The sequence below is a fragment of the Nomascus leucogenys genome, chromosome 3 (assembly GCF_006542625.1).
Source record: "Nomascus leucogenys isolate Asia chromosome 3, Asia_NLE_v1, whole genome shotgun sequence".
Taxonomy (NCBI): Eukaryota; Metazoa; Chordata; class Mammalia; order Primates; family Hylobatidae; genus Nomascus; species Nomascus leucogenys.
In genome coordinates, this window is record NC_044383.1 from 115,347,128 (window position 1) to 115,375,127 (window position 28,000).

The following is a 28,000-nucleotide window of genomic DNA, read 5'->3' on the forward strand; positions in this document are numbered from 1 at the left end:
TTCATACTTTGTTAGGACAGATGAATGGAAAACTCCAGGTACTCGGCAAACATTTCTAATGTAGTTAACTTAAAGTCCAAATTTTCTTTACTTTATGGTTGGTAGCACCTGAGAACTCTTCTCACCTTGTTCAGTTTACCAGCAGTTGCTTTCCACTGAATTTCCTAGAATCTCCTGAGTGAATATACAATAAAGGGATCAGTTAAGGCTGGGAAGGGTATTGTTATGCAAATTTTGTGAATTGCAGTTTAACAGCTAAAGAATTTATCTGTATGATGTTCATAAAATTATTGTCTTAAAATTTGATTTTAGATTTTTCCACTTAATAACATTTAATTTATATGTGTATATAAAATATGCCTTGCCTATTCTGTGCACAGTCCTAACTTCATAATGGGGGAATGAATGAATGTGTCTTAAACAAATGATGATTTTGAAACTGATCTGTGAACTTAGTTAATTGTGATTCGGTCAGGTATATAAATAAGTCTAATTTTAACACTCTGATTTGTAGTAGCAAACAAGTTTTCATTTGTAAATTAAGCCTAGATATATATACATATGAAAGCTATATTTAATAGGTGGGCATTTCTTGGGCAAATAATTTGGTTTTTTTGTTTTTTTCCTATTACATCTGGAAAATAAATCTTGTATATACAGTATATGAACACAGTGTAGGCTTGTTTAAGTAAACTAGCTGTGTTGATATACTATATATACAAGATAAGAAGGAATAAAACATGAAAATATCAATAATTATTGAATCTAAGTAACATATATAGGAGTTTATTATTCTATTATCTTTACTTTTGTATAAGCATGTAAAAGAACTGGATTTTAGAAATTATAAACATGTATTAAAGGTAATTTTTATAATTTTCTCAATAATTTGCTGCTTTGTATTATTAAAACTACTTTGTCATAAAAGTTTGCTGAAATGAAAAATATTGCTGTTTTTATTGCACTTGGTTAAATTCATTTTAATGTTTTTGTTAGGTATCCCCAAATTATCCAAGGCCATGCCAGCCGTGTCATTGCGATCCAATTGGTTCCTCAAATGAAGTCTGTGTCAAGGATGAGAAACATGCTCGACGAGGTGAGAGCTGCAGCAGAATGTCACTGCTCTGATAAAAGGAAAACTAAAACCCAAATATGATTATTTTCAGAAGAATATTTTGCAGTAAATGTCGTTCATGTAATAAATTTATTCTTTAATCTATCAGTGTATTAGCATTCCCTCCAGGAAGCAGTTTTTAAATTCATCTCAATAATTAATTTCATGTTTAATTATAATGTTTTCATAGCAAGAAGAGTTGAATTATTTATTTTGAGATACACACACACACACACACGCACACACAGAAAGAGAGAGAGAGTGAATCACAAATCTGTGGTATATGTAATTTTTTCATATCATGTTATTTATTAGATTGTTTGTAGCTTCTATGAGTTCTAGCATGAAATGCCAGCATTCACAGAGGAATATGTGTGCTGTAGTGGGAAAAGCAAATAGAACTCACACATTGAGATGTAGGCAATAATATAGGAAGCAAGAAGTGTTCATAAAGGACTAAGAAGATAGTAGTCATGAATTAATGAACAGAAAGAGGCTGACACTAATTTAAGCTAAACACTTCCTTTGAGGAATGAAATTCATGAACTCCAAACATTAAGGAATCAAATGCCAACATAACTCCTTGATATAAAGCATTTAGGAGCTACTTCCAGGGCAGTTGCTCACCAAGTTTAAGTAGGAAATTCATAGAATGCACTGGGACACTTCTCTAGAAAGACTAAAATTAATCAAGGCTACAATATAGTTTTTTTTTCCCTAATGACTTTAGCGTTAAAACACCAGCAGTGTTTCTTAGGTACAATTCTTATTACTTGCTTTCTTTATAAAACTGTAGGTTTATCAATCTGAGCATTACATGTAGACTAAATTTTGAAATATTAAAAAACGGATAAGTTTTGATAGTCAAGTGATGAATTACTGAGCTCACTTTTCGTTTTAAGCCTTCTTTTCTTTTTGTGGTTACAAGTAAATCACAATGTTGTTTTCATTAATACCATTTAACTCTTCACTACCCTTTTTTGAATAATGAGTATGTGATCACAGAATAAAAATGGAAAAGTAGAAAAGTAAATACACAATTCAGTGGTAATTCAGGAGAGATACCACTATTAACATTTTCATATATTTCTGTCATAATGCATACAAAAATTTCTGATATTGCTTCTCTTAACTTTATGTGATGAGTTTCCCCAAAAATCTATGAAACCTTTCTCTGAAGTCTGGTTTCAGCACCTAAATAACACATTATTATATGGTCGTGCCATAATTATTTACCCTCTCAACTTTATATGGACATTAAGATTGTTTCAAATTTTTGTTTATTGTAACCAATCCTTTAATAATAATTATTCCATATAATTATTTTTCAATTATTATAAAAACAATACATAGCAAAATAAATTCTTAATAGTAAAGAAATAAAATAATAAGTGTCTTCTTCAACCTATTTATCCCAGTGTTACTTCCAAATTTAAAAATATTGAGCCTTTTTTCTAATTCAGTTTTTTAGTGAGTTACCTTTAATATCTAAATGATATTCTTATCAGTACTTTCATCACCATTACATATTGCCTATTGACTCTCCATCTTGAAAGGTGAAGAAATGTATCATTCACAACACCTCCCTCCTTCATTCCACCATCCATACATTTTTATTATGGTTTCTTCTATGATATCTTTATCATGTTCAAGAGAGCTTACATGTCTATTTCATCATTGACTACATTTAGACTTTCTCTTGAGGTCCTACTATATAAGATGTGAAAAGACTATCATCCCTACATTCTTCGCCACTTGTCAGTGTCTGTCAATTACATGTCTTTGAAATCTTTTCAAAGATTTTCACAGTTATAGCTCCGGACCAATAATTAATGCTTATAATTTAAAAATAGAAATATAATAATCAAGATTGTAATACTGTAATTAGATACATATTATTTGATACAGGCTCGAATTGCAAAATTGGACACATATTCGTAGGTCATTTTTATCTTCATGCTTACTCTGATAACTTATTTAGGAAAGAGTGTAAGATGTGGTCTTATGGTTTGCACTTCCTCATCAGATTACATAACTAGATAGTAGAAAAGGATATTTTAGTGTATTACTGGCATTAATTTGATTACCAGGAAAATACAATGTATTTCTTTTCTGATTTTTCTTTTAGTTTTCTTCATTTTCTTTTGGTAGAAGGAAGTTTTCTCCCTCATAGATTTGTAAAAGCGCTTTAAATATTAAAAACAGTGATAGTATGTCATTTTTTAATAATCAGTTTTCAGATTTGCTTTGTGTCTCACTACTGTTGATAATTTCTAATGCACAAAACTTCAACAATTTTATGTAATCAGCTATCAAAGTTCAGGTAAAATTCTTTACTTGTAATAATGATACCATGCCATGATTATTATGTATTTTGATATTTTTGTTGTATTTCTTACATGCTTTATAATCCTAGAACTCTCATCTATCCCAAGATTAGAAAAATGTATTTGTTTTCTTTATTTGTATGATTTCATTTTATAATGCTTAATTTTTTAACCCATCTAGAATTTATTTTGTTATATTTCATAAGGAAATTTTCAAACTACATTTTGTTTTCCAATACTCTTTTTTACTCATTTACATTTAGTATTACTTTCAGCTCTTTAGACATATTAAATATATTTATTTTATTTTCTGAATCTGGTAGAAGCACTCTGTTATCTGAGTCTGAGTCTGCATTTTTATTTCTCTTCTAACTCTTTTTCATATGTACTCCATTTTCTTATGTGTTTCATAAGTGTGTATGTGCGTGTTTTGTGGATGTATGCGTGCATATGTATTTCTTAGTTTATTCTTTCAGAAGCGTTGAATTTACATGAAGTTATGTGATAATGACCTACTTTATATAGGACCTAGAATTTTTTGTTGTGCTTCTGTAAAACCATGCTCCATGAACTGTAGTCTAGTCATCAGAATTTGCCAGTCAACTCCAGGAAAGACATTGTTTTAAAGAATGACGTAACCTTTCTAGAAGTCAATTTTATAGTTTCTCATCTCCGAGGGGTTTCCTTATTTCATACCAGCGCAACCATTCTATTATCTGCCATCTATCTTTCGATCTGTCTACCTACCTACCTACCTATCTATTTTTCTACGTTTAATTTTATTCTGTATCTTCAAGTGTTCTGAACAGGAGGGGTTTTTTGGACATCTAGTCTACAATACTTCCAGAAATAAAAGTTAAGATAGGCATTGTTTAATACATGAAGTACTTCTACATTTGGCCTCAATTTCTGGAAATTTTAACATCAGAAATAAATGTTAAACTATTTAATGCCTTTGCAAACTTTATTAAAATTATCAGATTTATTTTCCATTTGGTCTATTGGGTAATCTATTAGAAATGAACTTATTAATATCAAACAATATTTATATTACCAGAGTATGCTCTACTTGGACATCATAGAGGATCCTTTTAATGTACTTTAGGATTCAGTTTGGTGTTTTGCTCATCTGGATTCACAAGTTAAATTGCCTGTGACTCAGACACCCACCAGTTGTGCTCCTTTGGCAAATCATTTAATTTCTCCGTGCCTTGGTTACCTCATCTGTGAAACGGAAGAAATGATAATGTCTATCTCATATACATGTTTTGAGTACTAACTGAATTAACCCCTGTGTTTTGTGTAATGCTAAGTATAATGACTACCATAAGATAAGTGCTATTTGAGTCTTAGCAGTTTTGTTTATTTTGGGTTATCGTTTTTCACATTTGGGTATCAAGTTAAAATTAGCTTCATAAATTGAATTACATAGCTCTCCATTTTTATATGACCATAAGAGTTTCAAGTTTTGAAAACAGTCTGTAAAAATTAACTAGCATTACAGAAAACCAAACACTGCATGTCCTCACTCCTGAGTGGGAGCTGAACAATGAGAACACATGAACACAGGGAGGGGAACATCACACACCAGGGCCTGTTGGTGGGTGGGGGTCTAGGGGAGGAACAGCATTAGAAGAAATACCTAATGTAGATGACAGGTCGATGGCTGCAGCAAACCACCATGGCACGTGCATACCTATGTGACAAACCTATGTTCTGCACATGTATTCCAGAACTTAAAGTATAATAATAAAAAAAATTAACTAGCATTAAAACATGTTTGTGGTAGTTCTTTGATAATTTGTCCTCTTTTGATACCCTTGATTAGCTTTGTTTACAGTTTCCTTTTGCTTGCTTTTCTTTTTTTTAAATCTCTTTATTTCCTGTGGTGTTTATAGTTTCTCTTTTTATACTTAAATGAATTAAATTTTAATTTATCTGTATTTTTTAAAGTGATAGACTATTTAAGCCTGTAAGTTTACTTTTGGGTACAGTTTTTCGATACCCAACAAACATTAAGTTCCTTTTTTACTGCTATTATATTCTACCTAGATAGCAATTTATTTTTAATTGAAGTCTTGATTTTTTCTTTAACCCAAGATTTATTAAAGAGAAATATTTAGGCATTAATTTTTAGAATAGTTGAATTTTGCTTAAAATTATCTCATCATGTTTGATATTCAGAATTAATTTATTCCTGATTTTTGTGGCATTTGATACACTAAAAGTAGTAATTTATGTTAAGAAAATAAGCCTTAGATAATTTCTGCTTTGATAATTGAATATTTTTTGTAGATTAGTCAATCATAAACTTTGGTAAATATTAGTTATATACCACATAATATGTAATTTGACGTTGTTAGATTATTCAAATTTTCTGTTTTTTCTTACTTCATCTGTAAATACTTAAGATGAATAAGTCAGCATCATTTTCAGCCATTGAGTTTTAAACTTTTTGTATCCAATATATTTTGTTGTCTACATATTTTTGTACTGATAATTAGTGCTTATTTGAAGCATAAACATAATAATTTAAGTCATGTTTTTATTATATTTTTATCAACGTAAAATGAGAGCTTGTCTTATTGAACCTAGTTTATTTGAGTTTTACTTTGGCCCTAATTAATATTTCACAACTTTTTTCTTTCTTTTCCATATGCTTTCTTGACACACATTCATTTTATTTTATTTGTGATATTCCTGTTCATTTTGTGTGTCTCTTGTGCACATTACATGTTTATGTTTTTAATAAGAACAGTAAGACTGCTTAACTCATTAGTATATATTTAATATGCATTTCTGACACTAATTCTGTCATTCTGCTTTTTGCTTTCTCTCCCTAATGTTTCCTTGCCTTTTTTTCCCTCCTCCTTTCTTCTTTCTGATGGACTATATATATTACTGATTTGCTTTTATCTCTCTCCAGGTTTTGAAGGTCTGTTAGTATTTCTATTTTTTAATCAAAGACATGAATAAACATTGTGTTTTGTATTTCTCTTTGTTAAAAAAGTAAATTTAAACTTTTCATTCCCCTCATCTATTGCTTCTTATCCCCAAAATATCAATTCCAATGAACACCTTTATTTTCTTTAGTAATACTGCCAGTGGCATGTTCTTAGAGTATCATTGTTAAACTGTTATTTTAAGTAATATGTCTTTATTCCCAGGCTGTGATAGTCTGGTGGAGCAGGCTTGTTTTGTGAGCCACTAGTTTTGCATTCGTTACTGCTTATTCTTCTCAGTGTAGCATCATCAGCATTAGTGTTTGTGGAAATTACTCCTTGGTCATTGTTTTCTATAGCCGTAGTTTGGTAGATGCTTTGAGATTTCATCTTTCTTGTTTACATTTTTAATATTTTTATTGACACTTAGAAGATACTATGTTCACCTAATCATAGAAAGCTTTTAATTAAACCCTCTGCTCTTTGCTTTTGACTTTTCTTTATTGGTGTATATCAAAAATCTATTTTTGTGTCAAAATAGCCTTTTAAAGGTTACTATCATTAAAACTTTAAGAACTAAATTATGTACTTGTTTTAGAAATGTTGATATGTGGCTCATCTTTCTTTAGGTTTGGCACCTGGATCCTGTCATTGCAAAACTGGTTTTGGAGGTGTGAGCTGTGATCGGTGTGCCAGGGGCTACACTGGCTACCCAGACTGCAAAGCCTGTAACTGCAGTGGGTTAGGGAGCAAAAATGAGGATCCTTGTTTTGGCCCCTGTATCTGCAAGGTACTTTGTTTATTCCAGTAATGTCCCACTGTCAAGATAGAAGGTTATTTTTCTTGGCTTCTCTGTTGATTTCCTTGGCATTAAGCAATTTTAATGACTTCTGGAAGTATCCATTATCTATTCTTTATGTGGTGACCCTATAAACGTCTTTAAATGCCCACCAGGTTCACTGTAGCAGGATGTTTATAAGGCACTTATCTAAAAGCCTACAAATGCACAGAGGATAAACCACATTTAAAGGCTTTTTATTTTATAACAGAAACACTTTCACCCCATTGCCCAACTAGTGTGTTAATTTAAAAATATACGGCACTAGAAATAGCAACCCTTTAAAACTAAAGTGCATTCAGATCCACCTTTGCATCTAATTCAGAAATGAATTCTGTCAAGGGTTTTATTCTAAATTTTTAAATAATCTAAAGTTTGAACCCAGATAAGTCTTGAAATACTCACTATATTCAAATTTTTCTGTTTAATTATAAAAAATGTACAAAGCCCTAATGAAATTAATTAAAGGCTCAATATTTTCTTCCAAGTTTATTTTTAGAAATGCAACTTTATTTGTTGTACATGCTCACCTAATAACAAATCACGTTAACACCAAGGGATGCATTACATCTGTAGCTTATAAACATTATGAAACATAGAGGCATGCGCAAGTGAAAAATGAAGAGACTGATTTACTTTAGCTATAGTAATGAGTTCTATAACATTCTGACCAAATGGTGTATAACTACATTAGCTGAGAGAATGAACCATTCTTTGAAAAAGTTAGCATACTATACTAATGTAAAAATGAAAGTTAATACTTTTTTCTTTATTTTCAATTAAAGAGGGACCCTTATTAAAAATATGTTTATTAACCTCTTAGTCTTATCTGGGCAGTTATAAAATATTATATAGTTATATTTGATACATGTGAACATATGTGTACATATACAACCATTAAGCCATAATATAAGTAGCAAATATTAGTTTTAATGAAGTGTTTATGAATTGGGACAAGAATGTCTGGAAATATCAAGCTAAATATAATAATAATAGTTACATAATAGGTATATGTTACATCAGGGGCAATTTAGGTTCCTATTTTGAACTACTGAAATAATAAAATTCCTGTGGACACAGTAAGCAGAAAAGTCCACAAGCCCATAGTAAAAAGTTGCCATGTCCTGGAATATAGTAAATTTTCTAATCTATTACATTTCATTCCAATATTATCTGAAATAAAAAATTGCTCGAGTCGACCAAGATTGTGTAGCAGTGTGTGAGTGATTGCTTGCTTAAGGACACCTCCCCTCTCCATCTTGTATGTCTCTGTGGGCAATCCTGCAGGCTCTTAGTGCATCTTCTCTAGTATTTATCAAAACATGTCTTGTGTGTGCTTTATTCTCTTTTCAAAACTCCACAGAAATCTCTAACCTTTACCATTCGCTCAAATAAAGGACAGGCAAAACTAAGCTTAAAATGGAAAAGAAACCTCCTGAGTTTCTAGAATATATAACATCAAACAGGGAAGAAAAAGAAGTGTTTTTCTACACCTACCACTCATACAGTGGTGATGTCTGGTATTTGCAAGGGAAGGGAGTAACAAGCGAGTTCATTTTCTTTGGTAAATATAGCGAGAAAGGCTAGAGCAAGAGAGCTGTAGTGATTAGCAGGGCTCCAAGGGAAAGCCCCTTGAGGTACTTACTGCCTGCTCTCAGCCGAACTCAATATTGTACTGAGAATGATTATAATCCTAACAAGAAAGATGCCTCCTGTGTAGACACTTGAAGCTCTACACAGACAATTAAAATGCAACAATAAACAGCAATTAAGAAATCATAAAAGAGAATGAAAATTAAATAAATAGCATTATTAAAATAAACGCCTTTCTACCATGTGATAAATAGAAAACTGTTAAGTTATTATAAACTAAATTGTTTCAGGACTAAAAACTTGCAGAAAGCAAGTTTCATAAAACATCTACATAATTATAAAAATCACAAATTATATGCATATAACATGAATTACATCACAAAATTATATCATATCTCAATAATATCACAATATGCCACGATGAGTTACATCAAAATGTGCATGCAATGTACTACAATTAAGTGCCTACAGTCTCTTGTTTAAAAAATAATAAATAACCTAGCATTTCAACAAAATATACATACAATTTAAATACTGAAAAGACACTTAGTGTAGTGTATTTAAATACTGAAAAGACACTTAATGTAACAGTTCATAGTGTTTCACAAAAACATGATTTGACATAGATATGTCAACTGATTGTAAAAACAGCATGGATCAAAATGCTGCTTAAGAAGCAAAATTTTATTGAGAGACTAAAATATTGGAGATATAAATTCAAATCAAATGACAGATTTTTAGCAGAAGGGGAAGAATATATACATAAGTGTCCATATATTTCTATCCAAGTTAGTAACTTTAAATAAGTATTTATCTGTAAATAGAAATAATATAAATCACATATGAGATAATGTGTATATAAGTATTCATCTCCAAAATGCTTATTAACCTTAAACATTTGTACCTTTATTCTCTTATCCTATAACATATGAGTTTTTAAATAATTTTTTTATCAGAAAGAAATACCTCACTGAAGTGTGACGACATTTTTGAAAAGGGCTTCATTAGGAAGTCTTGGGCCTAATTGTTTTTTGTTTTATAAATTTTAAATGACTGCTCTGTGATGAGCCCATTTCAGTTGAGGCTGTATTATTTTTCCTGTGGGTAAAATGACATACTGAGCTGATATGGATATCACTTCTCCTACTTTTGCTATTTTAAAAACACAGATATGCTGCATAAACATAGCAAATAGATTTATAAACATTCAGATTCAAGAAAGAAAGGGAAATTCCTAGATGTCAGACCGAAGAGGGAAATCTAAGTTAAGCATAAGCAAAAGCTCAAGCTAAACTGAGCAGCTGGGGTCATGGGGTGGAGGGTGGGAGGCAAGTCTTAGTTCTAAGATCAGGGCTTAAGTTTGGAGTTTTAATGCCCTCACTAGGACTTGACACTAGGATTTGGACCCACAGAAGGAAATTGCAGCTGAACTCACTGAAGCAGGGACACTAGAAATGCTTTCAGACAGTGAAATGGGGGCTAGAAAACGCTTCCTGCAAGCCTACAGAGGCAGCTAGAAAACTTTTCTCTTAGGGGCTCTGGGTGGGTAAAAGTTACTACCTTGTGTAGGACCAAATCCCCAAACCTGTGTGCCACATGGGAATGGGATCCATTTTTATTCTCCCTTTATGTGCTGGCATTCTTCAACAAGTCAAGGAGATGGTATTCCCATAGGAAAAATAATACAGCCTCAACTGAAAATGATCTCATCACAAAGCAAGTAAAGTACACAAAAGGAAAATAACTACAAAAGGAAACCAGTAGCCACAAAAATGAGAATATTTGTACACAAAGAACCAGAAAGGGTAGTCTGAAATAAATTTTGTATTCATAAAAATCTGTGATCATATTCTTATCACATAAATCATAAAAATATGTTTAAAATGTACAATTGTAAAAGCATGATTAGAAGATTGAAGAATAAACAAAGAAGGAATAGAAAAAATAATATAAAATAGATGCTATATTAAAATTCAAAAGTAACCAGGTTTGGAAAAGAAACATGTATAATTTACTTCCAGAAATGAAAAAAATATATAGTCATTGAAACTAAAAATCCAATGATTGGGTTAAACAGGAGATGAGAAACTGCAGGATAGAAAATCAGAAATACAGACCTGAAAAAATTACCTGTAAATTGACATAGGGAAGTAAATAAATATGATGCTAACTGACTCACAGAATGATAAAATTGAACGGAAGTTTAGCAGAAGTTGCCAAAGAAGAGATTAGAAGAAGTTGAGGAGAAACAGTATTCAAAAAAATAATGAAAGAGAAAAGAATGATCATGAGTTAAAAACTATTATAAATCCTCAGTTTGAGGATGATAAAAAATAAGTCTACCCATAGTAGAAAACCTGTCAACCAACAAGACAAAGAGAAAAATATTAAAACTGGGGGCAAATATCTTTATTGTGAGTGTCTACCACTCACAGTCCAACTTCATGGAAAGAATATTAAATAATATATGTCCTTTAGTAAGAATATTGAACCCATAAGACAGTTTCACTAGATTATAGTCTAGAAGTATCAATCTATAAAAAGCAGTAGTATTTCTATATGTCAGTGACAAGCAAATAGAAAATGTAATAAAAATATTTAGAATAGCAACAAAAACTTTGTGATACCTAAAAATAAGTGTTTGTAAAATTGAGATAATTTTTAAAGGTTATTGAAGAACATAAAATTCTAAATGAGGAGACAGCTGACCATCACCAAGTACCAGTGAAAATCTGTGAAGTTTGAAATGTTTACCATTTCTATTAATAGAGTTAATTAGTACCACAATTTAGTAGGGCAATATGGCATTATCTAGTGTCTTTGAAGGTGATAAAACCCTGTCAACCAACAATTCCACATCCAAACATTTACCCTAAAAACTCTTACAATATGTACAGAAAAACCATCTAAAACGTGCTCAATGTAGATGTACTTACTATGATGAAAATGAGAAAAATAAATAGCAAAAATAAATTGTAATATTTCCTTTAATCTGATAAAAGAAACAGTTAAAGTGGTTGAAATAGATCTTCATATATAAACAATGATAAATTTCAGAAACTTCAGGTGGAAAAAACAATGTCATGGTATTATTTATGTCAAGTTGTAAAACATAAAACAATGCTACATTGTGAACACATACATTATAATTAAAAAATTTAAATACACTTGTAGGGTAAGTACTAATTTCAGAATAGTAGTTACCTCTAGAGAAACAGGAAAGGGAATAAAACAGAAGTGAAATGAGATTCATTTGTATCTAAGTATCATTGCTTTAAAAATATATCTGAGGCAAATATAAAATATAAATGTTTTGTTACCTCTAGGTTGCATGGGTAATGCATGTTGTATGTGCTTTTTGAATGTCTTAAAATAATTTCTAATTTAAAATTTCTTTAATTGAATGTAAAAAAGAATTCCAGATTTAAAAAGAGGTGAATGAAATTTTTAATACAATGTCAACTACATTATTACATTTTACACATAAGATTTTTTCAACAATGATATTAATGAACATTATCATCATTATATTTCAAAATGTGAAAGCAGTGCTAGCTCAAGACACTCAAATGTTTATAATATTTTTGCATTGTTAAAAATTTTGAAATTTCTGTCTCTTATGAATTACAAGAGGCAAGTCAATCTCAGATATATGACAAGTCATTGACTGTAAGTGCTGTCTGACTCTCAGTATTTGTTTATTTCAAGTACCATATGCTAGAAATTGGCTCTTTCGCAGTTTGGTGTCGTATTATTTATGCAAAATCAGTTGGTTTGTAGAATCTCACACATAATATAAATTGACCTTGATCTAGGTAGGAACATGTGCTTTTATGTTTATCAAAGTCTTACAATACAAAGATAAATAGTGAAGTAGAAGACTAGAAATCAAAGTCTGTATTTTCATCTTGTTTTGCTTTGTTTTTATTGCATTTTCCATTAATTCCTTACAGGCCCACGAGACTATGTGATCTGGCCTTGGCTTACCTCTCCAGAATGTTTTTGAGTTTCAGTCACGTTTTTCAGCTTTGCTTAAATTTCTTGAGTCTCTTAGTTCTTTGTAGCATCTGGAATTTTATAAGTTCTATTCAGATTGCTTGGGAAACCTCATTTCTAGCCCTATTTCTTTGCTTAGTCAGGCATTTTTAATGGCTCGGCTTAACTTCAACTTTCTCAGGAAAGCTGCCCCTGCATCCTCAAATCATATCGTTCTCATGGCATAATCACTTTTCAAACCTTTTTCTTTTCTTTTATAATCTCATAATTAGTAATTCCGTTTTATGTCTATGTTACCTCTGGTGATAATATGGACCCTATATATTTTCTTTATCATTGCACAATAACAAGATAACACAATGACTCATACAAAAGAAAGAAGGAAGGAAGAGAACTAAAATCTCGTGAAGCTTTGACAGTCATTTAGCCTTTCCGATTCTATTTTATAATCTATGAAATGGTGTTATTGAATCTTTTCTGCCTCTCAATAGGTATAATTATAACATTGAAGCCCTGTACAAGCATAAAGTATAACCATAAATACCTACTGGATTACTTTTTGTTGTTGTTTATACTGCTTTTCCCAAGTAGAGATAAGTTTCTGTTCTTTTTCCCTGAAAGGATTTTTACGGTGTGTTAACATTTTTATTGGTTTTGGATTTCCCTCTTCTTTTTCATTTGTGTACAGGAATGGTCACTTCATTAACTTGTAGACTTGATTTCTGGGCATTTTTACAAATGGCCTTCGATGTGTACATTTAATCCTGAATCTAAATTACAGATGTAGAATTGTTGGCATAAAAGATTCATGCATGAATGAATTTATCTCTTGCAACAGCTACAGTTCAAATAATATTATGTTAGTCAGTTTTTTACATTGACAGACTCTCTCCTTGACCAAACTTTGGAAAGGCTTCTCTGAGTCCTCTTTTTGATGAGGCCTCATCGTTGAGCCTTGTCCTCAAACCTAGCTTGGTTATAGCAAGAATTCTGCTAAGTCAGTGTGTTAAGAACCCCTTGCCCTTGGTATCTGATCCCTCTGGCCTGTCTTCAACAAGAATCCTGTTAATTTGGTTTAGCAAGAATCCCCCCTACCTACCCCTGATGTCTCCTCTTAATGATTGTTTGCCCCCGATCCTTGTTCGTGGCTATAAATCTCCACCCTGTTGCTCGGCACTGAATCCCTACTTGTTCATGTTGTATTGGGAATGGAGGCTAGTTCTTTACTAAGGTCGCTTTTTCCCTATTGCAATGGTTTCTCACTGAAGCCTGTTTTCATCGTTTTAACTACTGTCCAGCTCTGGTTCTCTTTCACAATATTAAAAGCTAAGCTTGTGGAAATCGAGAACTAATGTTTATGTATTTCCTTCTCCCTCCCTAACCCATCAACTATTATCTAACCTTGGAAAGGTGTGTTTTAGGAGTAAGTCCTCAACAAATACTGCTAATTAACTAATTATCCTTCTTTTAATACTAGGATGCATTAGTCTAAAGGTCACAACAGAAGAAAACCTGTAATTAACTATAAACTACCAAAAAACCAAGCATGACTGAGAAATTCCTGAAGCAATTATCACACGCAAAAAAATAACTTAAATGTTACTGGAGCTATTCCTGGTAACTTTGTCAGTAGTACTCCCGGCTGACTAACAATCACAATTCAATATGTACTGCTGAAGTTGTACCTAATTTATAAGGCGGTAGCTTCTGTGAGAAAGAATACAAGAAAACTACAGTGACTATTTCTCCAGAGAAAAACTATACTGACGAAACTATAGCAAAAAGAAAATGGATGTCAACACGATAGTATCTCATTTCAAGAAATCAAAAGCAGAAGAATTTAGTAAAATTTTTCTAATTCAACTTTGTTTTTAAACGGAAAAGAGAACTATAGAAAAAAAGGCAGCCATGATAAGTTTTTTGTAGGGTAGGCCACAACATTGAACGATGTTCAACAGAAATAGATGTCTAAAGCACACATTTCTTCCTAAAAGAATGAAAATAGGTTCTTGGGGAACAAAAATATCATATCGATTTTATGTAAAGGCAAACATTCACATGGTGCATCTGTACATAAAATATATCTGGAGTATTAAAGTTTCATGGTAGGGATGATTATGAAAAAATGACTATATAGGCTCCGTAGGGACATGATAATAAAAAATAGATTAAGTAGATTGAAAACACTAGTCTAAAGTGAAGTGACATGTTTTAATATCATAATATGTGAGAATATAAAAGTATTTATGTATGAATTATTTACAATGGAAAAATAATTTTTACATTCATATTTCATTTTATTAATGTAATTCATTAGAATAATGGTATAGAAATAGCAAAAGTAGAATATTTGGTTTTAAGAAAATATGGTGATACAAGGGAATGAATATTAATTTCTTGAGTGGAAGTCTGTAGCGTTCTATAAATTACCGTGTTTTGTAGGCTGTAGTGTGAAAATTATTGTTAAATATGCAAATTGAAAAGAATCACTAATGGACTCTATACAAATAAAGTTTTAAAAGGAATGTATTGGATCAATAGGAGCTTGCCAGTAGGAATGCTGAGAGATTTAATGGATTAGACTCCATTTTGTTTAGATTAACAGTTAAAACAACTTTAAAAATTTTTATTAAATTATGTTTTTGCAACCATTGAAGTACAGATAAACAAAAAAGAAAAAATTATATGTTAATAACTTTTTAAAATTCATCAGTATAAATAAGTTATAGAATTATAAAGGAAAATAGAAATCTCATGATGATTAAAATAACATTCAATCTGGAAGATACAAAACTTTTACCATCATCATTCGATATTTAGGGTCAATTATATTCCCATCTGTGCTTTAGGGACTGAATTGGATGGTGGTAATAAGGTATAATATATGGTCTGTGCCAATCTTATGAATGGCAAGAAAAGAATAAAATTATGGTTTTACTGTGTGTATTTATTTATTTATTTCAATAAATGCCCTTTAGTAGATATTTTTACATCTGGAGACATTCTTACATCTGGAAGAGGACACTGCGGCAGTAGCCTATTTTAATCTTATCATGAAATCTTGGGATACATCTTTTTTGCTCAACTCCATGGTTTTTCTGTCTTATTTTTTTCTTCAGGAGCATAGTGGACTCTGGTGATGAATTCGGTGTCAGATCCAGAACATGTTGTCTGTACCCCTCTTACAGCAGTGATTTTCTTCCACCTTGTAATATACTTATCTGATGTCAGCCTCATCAGAAAGCACATAGGGAAACTATCGTGACTCTATTTCTCCAGGTAGAAACTGTGCTAAGGAAACTACAGCAAAAAAGAAAATTCCTACTTCCTTTGCTATAATCCTCTTGAGGGCATTTTTATATTCCCTCTGATATCTCATATGTCTTTTATATAGTAGTTCAGCTATGAGTTGATGAATGAATAATATAAAGAATAAAGCAACAATAAGAAATAATGAACAGAGCATTTATCAATAATTTGATATTGATAACAGAGGAAGTTAAATTATTCGAAGAGCTCAACCATAAAGCGGATGGCTTCACTTTCAAGCTGGGAATCAAAAAAATTTAAGTCCTAGAATATTCATGTCAAGAGGATCTTCCAAGAATAAGCCAGGAACGCAATTTGGGGCTGACTCATGGATGACAATGGTTGATGAGTCACAAAGAAATTTTGAAAAAACAGTGATGTCCCTGGGGACACATAGAAAGAATTGGAACTAGACTGTCAAGATCATGTATATTAACAAGCTAAAAGAAGGTGTGAAACTTTGGCTTCTACGAAGGTGTTCACAAAAGTCCCAGAACACTGTACTTCTGTGTTTGAATTGTGCTACTCTAAATTATATAAAATATACTCTATAATGTAGTAAAGAAAGATTTCTTTATGCCAAAGTCTCACACTTCATAAACATTTTACCTGCTACTGCCAACTTAAGTGACTCAAGTATAGTTCTGTTGATTTATCTCCTAATGAACAACCGCTAATGACTTACCAATTCCTTAGGAATATCTCTTAGGATGGCCTTTCTGAGGGCAGGGCCCTGGATCTCAAGTACCAAGTGAAGTTCTAGCATATAGGAAGTATTAAATACAGGCTGAGTATCCCTTATCCAAAATGCTTGAGACCAAAAATATTTCAGATTTTGGATTTTTTCGGATTTTGGAATATTTGCAGAATACATACTGGCTGATCATTCCTAATCAGAAAATCCAAAATCTGAAGTGCTCCAATGAACATTCCTTTTGAGCATCATATAAGTGCCCTCAAAGTTTCAAATTTTGAATTATTTAAGATTTTGGATTCTCTGATTAGGGATGCTCAACCTGCACATTTGTCTTGAAAAATAAATAATGAATAAACTTCCAACTTTTAAAATGAATTCTTGTTCCCAATGTCTTTGCTAACATCAGTCTCTCATTCTATCTATGTCCACAAGTTGAATTTTTAAACCATGCTTCAAGGATCAGGTCAAACTCCACTCCTGTCATAAAGCTTCCTTAAGCCTTATAGCAGAAATTAGTGCTTCCTCTATGTTCCCGTAATTATTTATTTCTCAGATGCACTTACCATATTCCACCTTGCATTACAGTTGATTGTGAGTATATCTTTTTACCCAACTAGATATTGGCTTTTAAAGACAGAGACCTTGACTTATTTATCTTCATAGTGCCTAGAATTCCTACCCTAATGTGTTGCTTCAGGTTATTAAATAAAATTGAATATGAAATTATTTAATCATATTTTTTCAAGGTCATTTTACTAGGCTAAAATGGAACTAAGGAAAATGTAGCTAATGTCTGCAAATTTCTAATTGTTGAACTTAGTCTGAATCTCAGAATAGTGGCATTATAAGCTTTCAAATTAGAGTAAATGAAAAGCAGATTAGACCAAGCACATAAGAACACAGTGTACAGAACAGCTGTACTGTGTCCTCAACGGGATAAACTAAATCATAATTACAGATACGTTTCATCTTTCTTGCCTTTATACTCTTTTGAGGATGCTCTCAACTTCAGTGCTTTGGGGATTTATTTGTCACTATAAGTCTGAAATTAGTTTGATTAGTTTTGCTGATATCTATCATTTCAAAATGTCTGCAATCTGCCTTAAAAAGTAAGCGGCAAAAATCTTGGGGCAGTGCTTATTAAGGTTCCCACACAGAAGTGGCTGAGTTTGTAAATGAGTCATAGAAATTCAGTATCAAAAAGTTAATTTAAAACAAATTATTCTCTTGGGTATAAGGAGGACCGCTTTGTTTATTCTTAAAATTTTCTCCTTAATTCTTCATGCTATTCTTCTCTTCTCTTCTGATTTTCCTTATATGTTCTCAGATTTTATCATCCCTATCTTCTGCTCAATCTGGGTTTGTTTAAAGATGTTTTTATTCAGCTCGTACTATGGGTACAGCACTTTGCTATGCATGAAAAACATGACTGCCAAGAGATTTATTTGAACTTAATAAATTTTATGAAGCTAATGCTCAATGCTGTACCACGAGCCATGTTATTTTCTCAGACTATAAAGTTCATAAGACAGAATTTCTACTTCTGAATAGATTATGGTAGATAGCTAGAGAGAACAATCTTTGAACAACACTTTTTTGTGGTTGTGACAGGGTAATGTATAAATGGCCACGAAAACTACATTGAGAGAGAAGTTAGTTGGCCAAGGGAATTTTTTTAAAAGCCTCAGAATTCATAATAAGGGAATTCAAGGAAGAGGGGAAATGTAGAGAAAATGCGTATGTAGGGAGTATTACAAATCTGTTTCCTGGAAAGCAGGATGCCTTCATTTAGAAGTATTCATCAAGATTAACCGCTCTTTAAATTGAGAGATTACATCCTTCCCTGTTTTTCATTATATGGTCAGCTTTCACTGGCCTGAGTCCACATTTTAAGCTTAACTATATACAAATAATTTTTCAGTATACTGAGATTAATGAAACCAGTCTGGAGAGCAGTCACAGAATGAGAATAGATCTTTCCCATAGTATCACTATGTGACTAACTGATTGTACTGATGTGTTACAGAAAACACTGTAAAAAGTTAACCAGGGGAAAACTTTGCTACCTTTCTACTTTATCTGATCTTTACCCCAGTTTCTCTACCTGTCAAGTTCCTATGCCTGCCTCAAATTTACATATTTTTAATCTGAAATGTGAAAAGTATTTATAACTGGTGTAATGTCCATGTTCTATTATACATCCATGTATTAATGTGTTTAATTTTACCATAAAATTAAATGAAGTACCTCAATAACAGAACGGTGAACTTTAAATAAAGTAGCTCAATAACAGAACAGTGAACCTAACTGGCCCCATTTTAGTCAATCTAATGCATTCCTGCACAGGTATTTATCATGACATTTACTCTACACTCAACCTACATGAGGATCAAAATAGTCACTTTTACGAGAGTAGATATGCATCCAATAATCTTTCTCACCAGTGTAATTAGAAAGGATACAGCTTAACACAGAGCTTTTAAGTAGATTTTTAAAAATATCGTTATACATTAAATATAGTTGAGAGGGTAAAATGAAGAATGTACAGTTAATATTTTCCTTATACAGACATGGACACACCTCGTAATGTTGAAGGATACCTCTGTTGCTGATATAGCTTTTTATTTGCAGGAGAATGTTGAAGGAGGAGACTGTAGTCGTTGCAAATCTGGCTTCTTCAATTTGCAAGAGGATAATTGGAAAGGCTGTGATGAGTGTTTCTGTTCAGGGGTTTCAAACAGATGTCAGAGTTCCTACTGGACCTATGGCAAAGTAAGCGAGCACCATTTGGTTCTGTTTGCTGCCCCATCAGCCTTCTTTGTTGCTTTCATTGTTGTTTTTTTGTATGAAATTTTTATATATTTTTTTCTGATAGGGAACTTCTACATAAAGTTACATGAAGAAGTAATGGAATTTTCCTCAAATGCTGTTGTTGTGTATTTTTGCTCAAAGCCTTTGAGGTTGTATTTGCAATATTGTGTAGACTGGAATTTCTTAGAATAGGTAGACATAGTCTTTTTAGTGTCCATGGTTACTCTATGAAACAATAATGCAATTAAGGTTTCAACTCCAAGGGTGCATGATTTAAGAGAGAAAACACGACATTGTGATATGAATTATATTTTCCATTTACTAGTATGTTTGTATACAAGTTGAGAAAAACTCTTTATCATCTATATACATTATGCATATTATCCACCAACCCTTTAGTTACTATTTGATGTTGCCTAGGCTCTTTCATTATTAAAAGGGGACGTTAAATATAAGCAATACCTTCATTCTGAGTTGGTTTGAAAAATTATTACTTAAACTATTTAATAGCCACTGAAATTTTCTTTCTTTAACATAAATGTGTTTACCTTTCTGACTTCACTGCCTACACTACCCACTGCCTTTTCAACTCCGTGCAAAGAGCACGTTGTCTCCCTATACAGAAGAGTGTCAGAGGAAAATGGGACCTTCTGGGAATTTCACACAGCCTGTGTGACTGGACTTAAGTGTGCAGAATGGTAGGAAATGGACTGGAGAGAGAGAGAGAAGTCTAGAGGGGGGAATGAGAATCTAGAACTTACAGGGTTGAATATGCTAAGAATTTGAGATATTTTACTTAGAGTGTCACTGAAGAATTTTAAGCTAAAGTCTGACATTATCAGAGTTGTGTTTTATAAAGGCTACTATTTAGATAAACTATTTCCTAAACACTTCTTCCTTTCAACTTTAATCAGCGAACTAATCCTGAACAGAGCTATAAAATATTTTCTCTGCTTGCATTGCTTTTAAGTCGAGCCTCATATTATGGAATATTATCTATACTTTATCAACTATATTGCTTTCAGAGCAGACTTCAAAGAATCAACCACAGATGGACATCTAGTCTAACTTCCTCTTTTGTTTATAAAGTCTCACCCCACCCTCCAGACTGCTCCACTGATAGATCAAAGTTTCATAGCCAGCCAAGGGGCAGAGCTGATACTCAAGCTTTGATCATCAGATGCTAGAGACACAGAATCCCACTCAACTGTCTTAGAATGCCTCAAGGGTGACATTAGATAGGGAAGAAGAGCAAGGAATATATTACTTGTTGTCTAGCAAGTCAACAGGTTGTACCTGGTTTCTATTTCTCATTTAACCAAGGGAATCGCAGTGATTTCACAGCTTTGGGATAAGCAGAGTCAAATAATCTATGAAGAAATTTTAAAAAATATTTCAGCCACATAGAGTCACCCTTAGCATTCTGCTTCCCATCACCCACAACATGAAGCAGTTCATGCCTGTCTAATAGGTTCCTGGTAGCTGGTACCCTAAGCCCTCAGTAATCAGTGTTTTGTCCTGACTAGGTAGGATGCTTTAAATTATACGTGTAGCTGTGGGCCTGACCTTGGCTGGAGCATAAAGATGTAACAACAAATCATTATGCATTCCCTGATTCCTCTTTTAAGGTTCCTTCCATTTCTGGGCCAGCGATCTAGGTTGTGGGTCCCCACAGCACTTCTGACCCCATTTGAAGGAATACATACAGTATTGCCAGGTGTTGTCATAGCACCAAGGCTGGTGGGTTCAAATATCCTTAAACCTCAAAGTAGAAATTTTAAAAAGTGGGAGGGGTGGAAATACTGAATGAAAAACCACCGTTCAGGCACTTGCATAGTTTCTTTCTTTTTCCTTCTGCATTACAAATACATATGCAAAACTTTTTCAAGTCATTTCTTCCAAAAGCAACAATAAATTACCAGTGGAGTAAAAAATACGGAACTGAAAGTCCAACTGTTGATTAAGTGTATGTTATAACCGTTGTATGAATTTGAGTGAATTTCTATTTTTAAGAAAGTGGTATTTGGAACCACAATTTTTTAAAAAGCATAGGTTCAATGAAAACAGATTATTATAGAATACTTCCAAACCTCCTAGAAACATCAAGGAAAAAAAATAAACAACGGAAGCCTATGTGAGTACATATAATATGTCTAATGATATTCATAATGCTCAGGTTTTTTCTAAATCGTTGTAGTTTTTTTTTTTTTTTAAATTTCCAAAAGTGGACATGACCAGGAACATGAAAGAGAAAAGAAGCTGATAGATATTTTTTAAAAATTAATGATGACTGTGTGTTTTCTCTAAGATACAAGATATGAGTGGCTGGTATCTGACTGACCTTTCTGGCCGCATTCGAGTGGCTCCCCAGCAGGACGACTTGGACTCACCTCAGCAGATCAGCATCAGTAACGCGGATGCCCGGCAAGCCCTGCCGCACAGCTACTACTGGAGCGCGCCGGCTCCCTATCTGGGAAACAAGGTAAGTCCATGCTTGCTTCCCACTATTCTGCTTTAACTGACTGATCGTGAGAATGGGTTTTAGTTAATTCTTTTAAAGAAAGACAAAATCAAATACACACTGAATTGGATTTCCAGAACCAGCTAAATCACATTGAGTTGGGTGTTTCTTCCATGTTGCACAAGACCTTAAAGAGCCACAGCATCCTTAATATGCAACTTTGTGTAGCTGATGTTCTATGTAAACTTTTTGAATGGGCAAATGAATTCATGAAGCCTCTAGCGTATTTTCGTAAAGCAAATTACAGCTATTGGAAGAAATCGTGTTGTGTTTATGTGAAAAGAGCTGTTTTCTGGAGTTGTCTATGGTGGGATACTTACTGAAGTTTTTCTCATCGGTTTCTATTTCATTTCAAAACTGATACTCAAGAGATTTACTTTTCCTTCTACCTGATATGAATGCTAATTGGAAAAGAAATGTATTACATAACTAATTAAATGCTTGCCATGAGGCTTATGTAAACAACATATTTCCTGGAGCTCAGACAGAAACTACCCTAAAAGTGCCAGATTGGAAGCACATGTTTGTTTTAAAGCCCACACATATGTAAAAACATACACAGATAAACAAATGTAGGAGCCTCAGAAATACAGGCTTATTTTTTTCTGTTGTGGATTACATCTATCTAGATAGATATCCTAGGGTTTAGAATTTTATTTTATCTTGGCTAATACTTTGTTGGAAACAAAATTTGGTGACTTATTTATAAACGTGAATACTTGCTTGTTCTGTGAAAGTTAATGCCTTCTCAGCTGATAGTTAAAATACCTGATCACACCAGAAGCTGTGATGGGAAAATCCCTTCCTAAATTGATGCTGTTTAAGCCTAGTTTACACCTAACAAAATGTAGAATTATTTATGAAGAAATCATCATTGATTAAGCAAATAAAAGTATGTTTATAGTCAGTGGTTTTCTTGCATGACATGTGAGTATTGAAATAGAAAAACTTGGTATCTCGTATGCTACTCAGTGAATGGGAACTGGTGGTGTTGGCTGGTTGGAACATTTTTAGTTTCTTATATTTAATAGACCTCTGAATGCTATTACAAAAAAATGTGTAAATGTCTAAAATACATTTTCAATGAACATGTATTTTAAGAGACAGCGTATGTTGCATAAAATTCAATACCTGTAATAAAAATCTAATTAAACTTTTATTTGCAAGGCCTTTTACAGCAAGAAGCCATTTTATCCTATTCTATTTAGGAAACTCCGGTATTCCCAAAAAGAACAAAATAGCACATAAGACTTGAATTTCTACTGCTTAAAATTGCCAGAAAAAATATAAAAATGTACTGTCAGTTTTTTAAAAAAAACTACTCTGAGGAGCTCCAAGAAGAGCCTTAGGTCAAAATTGGATGAATTTCAGAGGCCTTATTTCTTATATGATGGCAACACTTATTTAAAGTAGCTTATAATAGAAATATTATTTACCAGATTTTCCATCCTTTCTTCTTTGGTCATATGCATTTTTTTTTTCTGTTGGCTGACAATCAAACTGACAGAAGGAAAGCAAGCAAATGGAATATTGGATAGAATCCGAACAAAGAATTTGGACATCCCATTAGTACTTGTTGGTTCCCAGAAGATAACTTCCCTTATCCTGGCTGAAATGTTTCTTTCTTATAACCCACAGTGAGGCTCTTCATATTCCCCTACCGATCATTTTCACACCAAAACGCTGTTCTTGCCTGTGCTGCCGTTTCCATTCAGTGAACAAAATAACAGTAACAGGGTGTGCAAATTGTTTGAATACGGAGGACATTTTTAATGTAACGTGGAAGCCCTTGGTGGTTTACTGTCAGGCATCTCAGTATGAATGAAACAATTTGCCTTAATAACTGAACCATATAAATTTTTGATACTACAATAATACTGCAAGCTCTCAGAAATTACCACAGTACATCTTAACTGTCATGTCACATCACGTAAATTATAGTCATGATGACATGCTCAGCTTGGTTGATTTAATATCTTGCTAAGGAAATGGAAAATTGTAGGGCCTTGTTGGTAAATTCAATAAAGCCACTTTTCTAAATAGTTGAGGCTAAATTCTTTACCAGTAATTGCTGTTCGAATCAGAACCATTGCCAGAATTTGACAGAAATAGCATATCAAGATACAAGTGCATCTGCTTAAATATTGAATTTTATTTACATCCATGACCAGGAGTCTATGGTACATAATCCTTCTTCTGCTTTTTTAGTGTTATTTCCTAATTGGAAAAAATTATGAGATGCTATTAGCTTTTCCTAAATATTTATATACAGACTTTCAAACATTTTCCAAGTTGCTTGGTTATAAGGTTTCTTCTAACAGAAGGGAGATATGCTGTGCATGTTCTCTTATAATGGAGATGCCACATGCCGTTATTCTTTTTTAGGAGCCTAATCCCAAATAATAAAAGTGTGCTCACATGGGACACACTTTTGCTAACATGGATGTCTGCCTGGTTGTAATAAAACTCAAGAATACTAGCCAATTTAGCAAAGGAGTGCTTTGTATCCTGTGAAACATTTTTCACATTTTTACTCTTTTGGAATAATGAAGTATAAGTAAGTAATTATAAGTGTATGTGTGGATAATGGATGAGGCCTAGGAAAACTTAGCACGTTTTTATACTTTCTATTTTTGAAATTCCCACAATCTCAGCTAGGAATTATTCCTCAAATTTTTTCCCTTATGTACCAGTGAATATTTGGCACAACTGGCAGAATCAAGTGTTAATTTTCCCGTCTCGTTCTCGATAGTCAAAGAGAATTACATCAGGCACCCACAGGGCTATCCTAGGTGCATTTCATTTTCAAAATGCTTGGCAAATGTTAATGCTTGGTTTTAGGGCATTTGTTTAAGCAACGAGGCAGCAGTGGAAAGAGCAAGAGGACAAAGAATCCTGCTGGTTTGCTGCAGGCTACAGCTATTCAGAAACAGTTTGGGAATTTCCGAGTTGGGATAATTTACTGCCTTAGTAAACTAAGTGCTACTGGAACATTGCAACAGTCATTTGCTTAAGGTTACCCTAGTGGTCTGAAATAGTTAATGCAGCTTCCAAAAGCAATTCTCTTTGCATCTGTAAAGTTCTGAAAGAAGCTAGCTTGGCTTGTCTGCTGTTACTGCATTACCATAAAGGTTTGAAATTCTGTCTCTGAATATTATTAAATTAATCTTATGTGATTTGTTCTTTACCAAAACATGCTTATTTTCTACAGCATTATGCTGTCTTTCTGTTTCTAGCTTAGAGAAGCCTTTAAATTTGTTCATATAGTTGCCAAGAATACCTATAGCCTAGTTTAAAATGCACATTAGGAGAGTCTGCTGACATAATAGCATCTGGCTTCTAAAAGTAATCTCTGGTAAACTCTTTCGTTGTTCTTGCTTGACTTTCAGTTCTACTTCACGGATCTCAAAGCTGTAGATCTGAAGAAGGAAACTGATATTTGAGATTTGTAGGACAAGGTAGATCTCATCACATAAAAGAAGCTCAACAAGTACCTTGTAATTGATGCTACATGCTTAACACAAACAAACAAAATTCTAAGAAATCGGTTTTTTTAGGTTGCTCAGAAATGCCCATTGAGTTGGATTTGTGGGAGTTGAAAGATGAATTCTGTCTTGCTTTACAAAATAATTAAAAACTCGCTAACAAATATGTTCCACTCTCCTTTGAGCAGCATGTTTTGTATTTGTGACTTCTTTGCTCCATAGTCCTCAAAATTATTCAAAAGTGGAGTTCAAACCCTTCCTCCCCATCCCTAACTTCCTCCTATTTAAATCTTGGATTAAATGGGTTAATTAAGAAGATCATTATGCAAGTGAAGAATGGCATGGCTATAAAAGTAAATAGGATAAATCAACTGTGGTTGATTTTTTATTCCATAAATCAGATCCCATCAAGACTGACTTGGCAATGGAGTAGAACCAGGAAGAAGGTTTGCTGCCTAGAATAAACTGAATGAATTTGTAAACCAAAAATAAAATTCTAAGCCCCCTGACTGAACGGACCCCATTCTTGGCCAAGGGAATCCCAAAGAAACCTAAAGAAACCTGAACATCATGGGAAGGGACGATTACACATTACTCATTATACCCTGCTCCCTTTGGAGTTTAGACACAACAGACCAACAGTAACATTAAAACAGAGATTTTAAAACTGACTAGACAGACGCTTTACAGCAACAAGATACCAAATTCCAACTTCATTCTGGTATAGCATAACATAACAGATAGCAGGCCCTAAAAGAAATCAAAGTATTTTATACCAAAATATATTTCTTTGACATATTCTGAAATGACCTTGCAAAGCTGTCTCTTGGGGAAATTTGCATTCTATAGAGAATCTCCTTCCCTTACTAAGTCTTTCCTGGAGAGTCAGATACCTTTTAAGGTCTGGTAAGAGACATTCACCATCAGCCTGCTACTTTACTTTAGCCTACTACCTTGAGGCTTCATCTACATGACAAGGACCATGGCTTCCACAACCCCACCCTCTTAACTGAAGCTGACTTCAACTGTTCAGGCAGACTTTTACTCTTTCGACCAATTGCCAGTCAGAAAATCTTTGAATCCATCAATGACTTGGAAGCCCCCACCTCGCTTCGAGATGTCCTACCTTTCCGGGCCGAACCAATGTATAACTTACATGCACTGGTGTATGTCTTTGCCTGCAACTTTCGTCTCCGTAAAATATATAAAGCCAAGCAGTAACCCAATCATCTTGGGCACATATTCTCAGGACCTCCTGAGGCTGTGTCACAGCCCGTGGATTAGTTCTTGCGAGGCATTGTTCCTTGGAATAGAGATGCTGAAGCAGCTTATTCGAAAGAAAGGGAACAACAAAGATATGAATTTATATAAATACAAATGAATGAGATGAATAACAAATGTCAATAGAGAGGACACAAATCCAGCAAGTTTTTTAAATGGTTTCAAAGCCCTGGCAAGATTAATCAAGCGAACAGTGGGTAAAGCACACATAAACAATTTTAGAAATGTAAAAATGGGCATAACTGCTATTACTTCAAAAATAAACAAATAAGGAAGTATCAGAAAATAAACAAATTAAGAGTATTATGAAAATTTACACACAATAAATTAGAATACAATTTAGAAAAAAGAATATCCTTCTAGGAAAATGCAACTTAATAAAACTGACTCAAATGAAAAAAAATCTATAATGTCAGATAAACATTAAAGTAATTGAATCAGCAGTCAAATAAATCTTCCAATGAAGTTAACTCCAAGCCTATTTATTTGCAAGTAAGATCAATCAAAATTCAAAATTTTTTAAAAATGCAAAATTATACAAACTTTCCAGAGAATAGAACAATTGTGACCTACTCCTCGAGTAATTTTATGTGGCTTGATATAAAATCTTGACAAGAGGACTATGAAGAAGAAAACCCCTACCTAAAGTCACTCATGAATATAGATGAAAATATCCTAAATAAAACATTAACAACCCAAATTCATCAGTTTATAAAAATAGTCAGGCTAAATTGGCCAAGTGGACTTTATCATCAGTGTTTAATGTTACTTTAAAATTAGAAAACCAGTTTAAGTAATTGACCATATTGACTGATTAAAAGAGAAAAAAATCAATTATCTCAATAGATACAGAAAAAGAAATGGGTAAAATTAAACATTCTTCATGTCTGAAAAATTTTGAAAACTAAAATTGGAAAAGCACTTTAATTGATGAAGGCTATCTACATAAAAATCAATAGCAAATATCTTATTTAATATAAAATGTTTAAAGTATTGTTTAAGATCACAAACATGAAACAATTCTCACTATCACAACTCCCATGTAACATTGTGCTAGAAGATCTGGACAGTGCAGTAGATAGGAAA

At 32.9% G+C, this 28,000-nt stretch overlaps 1 protein-coding gene across 1 annotated transcript in view; it reads left to right on the forward strand.

The window, feature by feature from the left end:
• The window catches only part of LAMA2 (laminin subunit alpha 2), a 630,974-nt gene that overhangs the window by 272,859 nt on the left and 330,115 nt on the right, over positions 1-28,000 (forward strand). The window contains exons 9-12 of the mRNA XM_030809663.1: positions 997-1,096; positions 7,013-7,173; positions 19,448-19,588; positions 21,936-22,109. Of these exons, the coding sequence (XP_030665523.1) occupies positions 997-1,096; positions 7,013-7,173; positions 19,448-19,588; positions 21,936-22,109 (576 nt within the window). The remainder of the gene's footprint in view (positions 1-996; positions 1,097-7,012; positions 7,174-19,447; positions 19,589-21,935; positions 22,110-28,000) is intronic.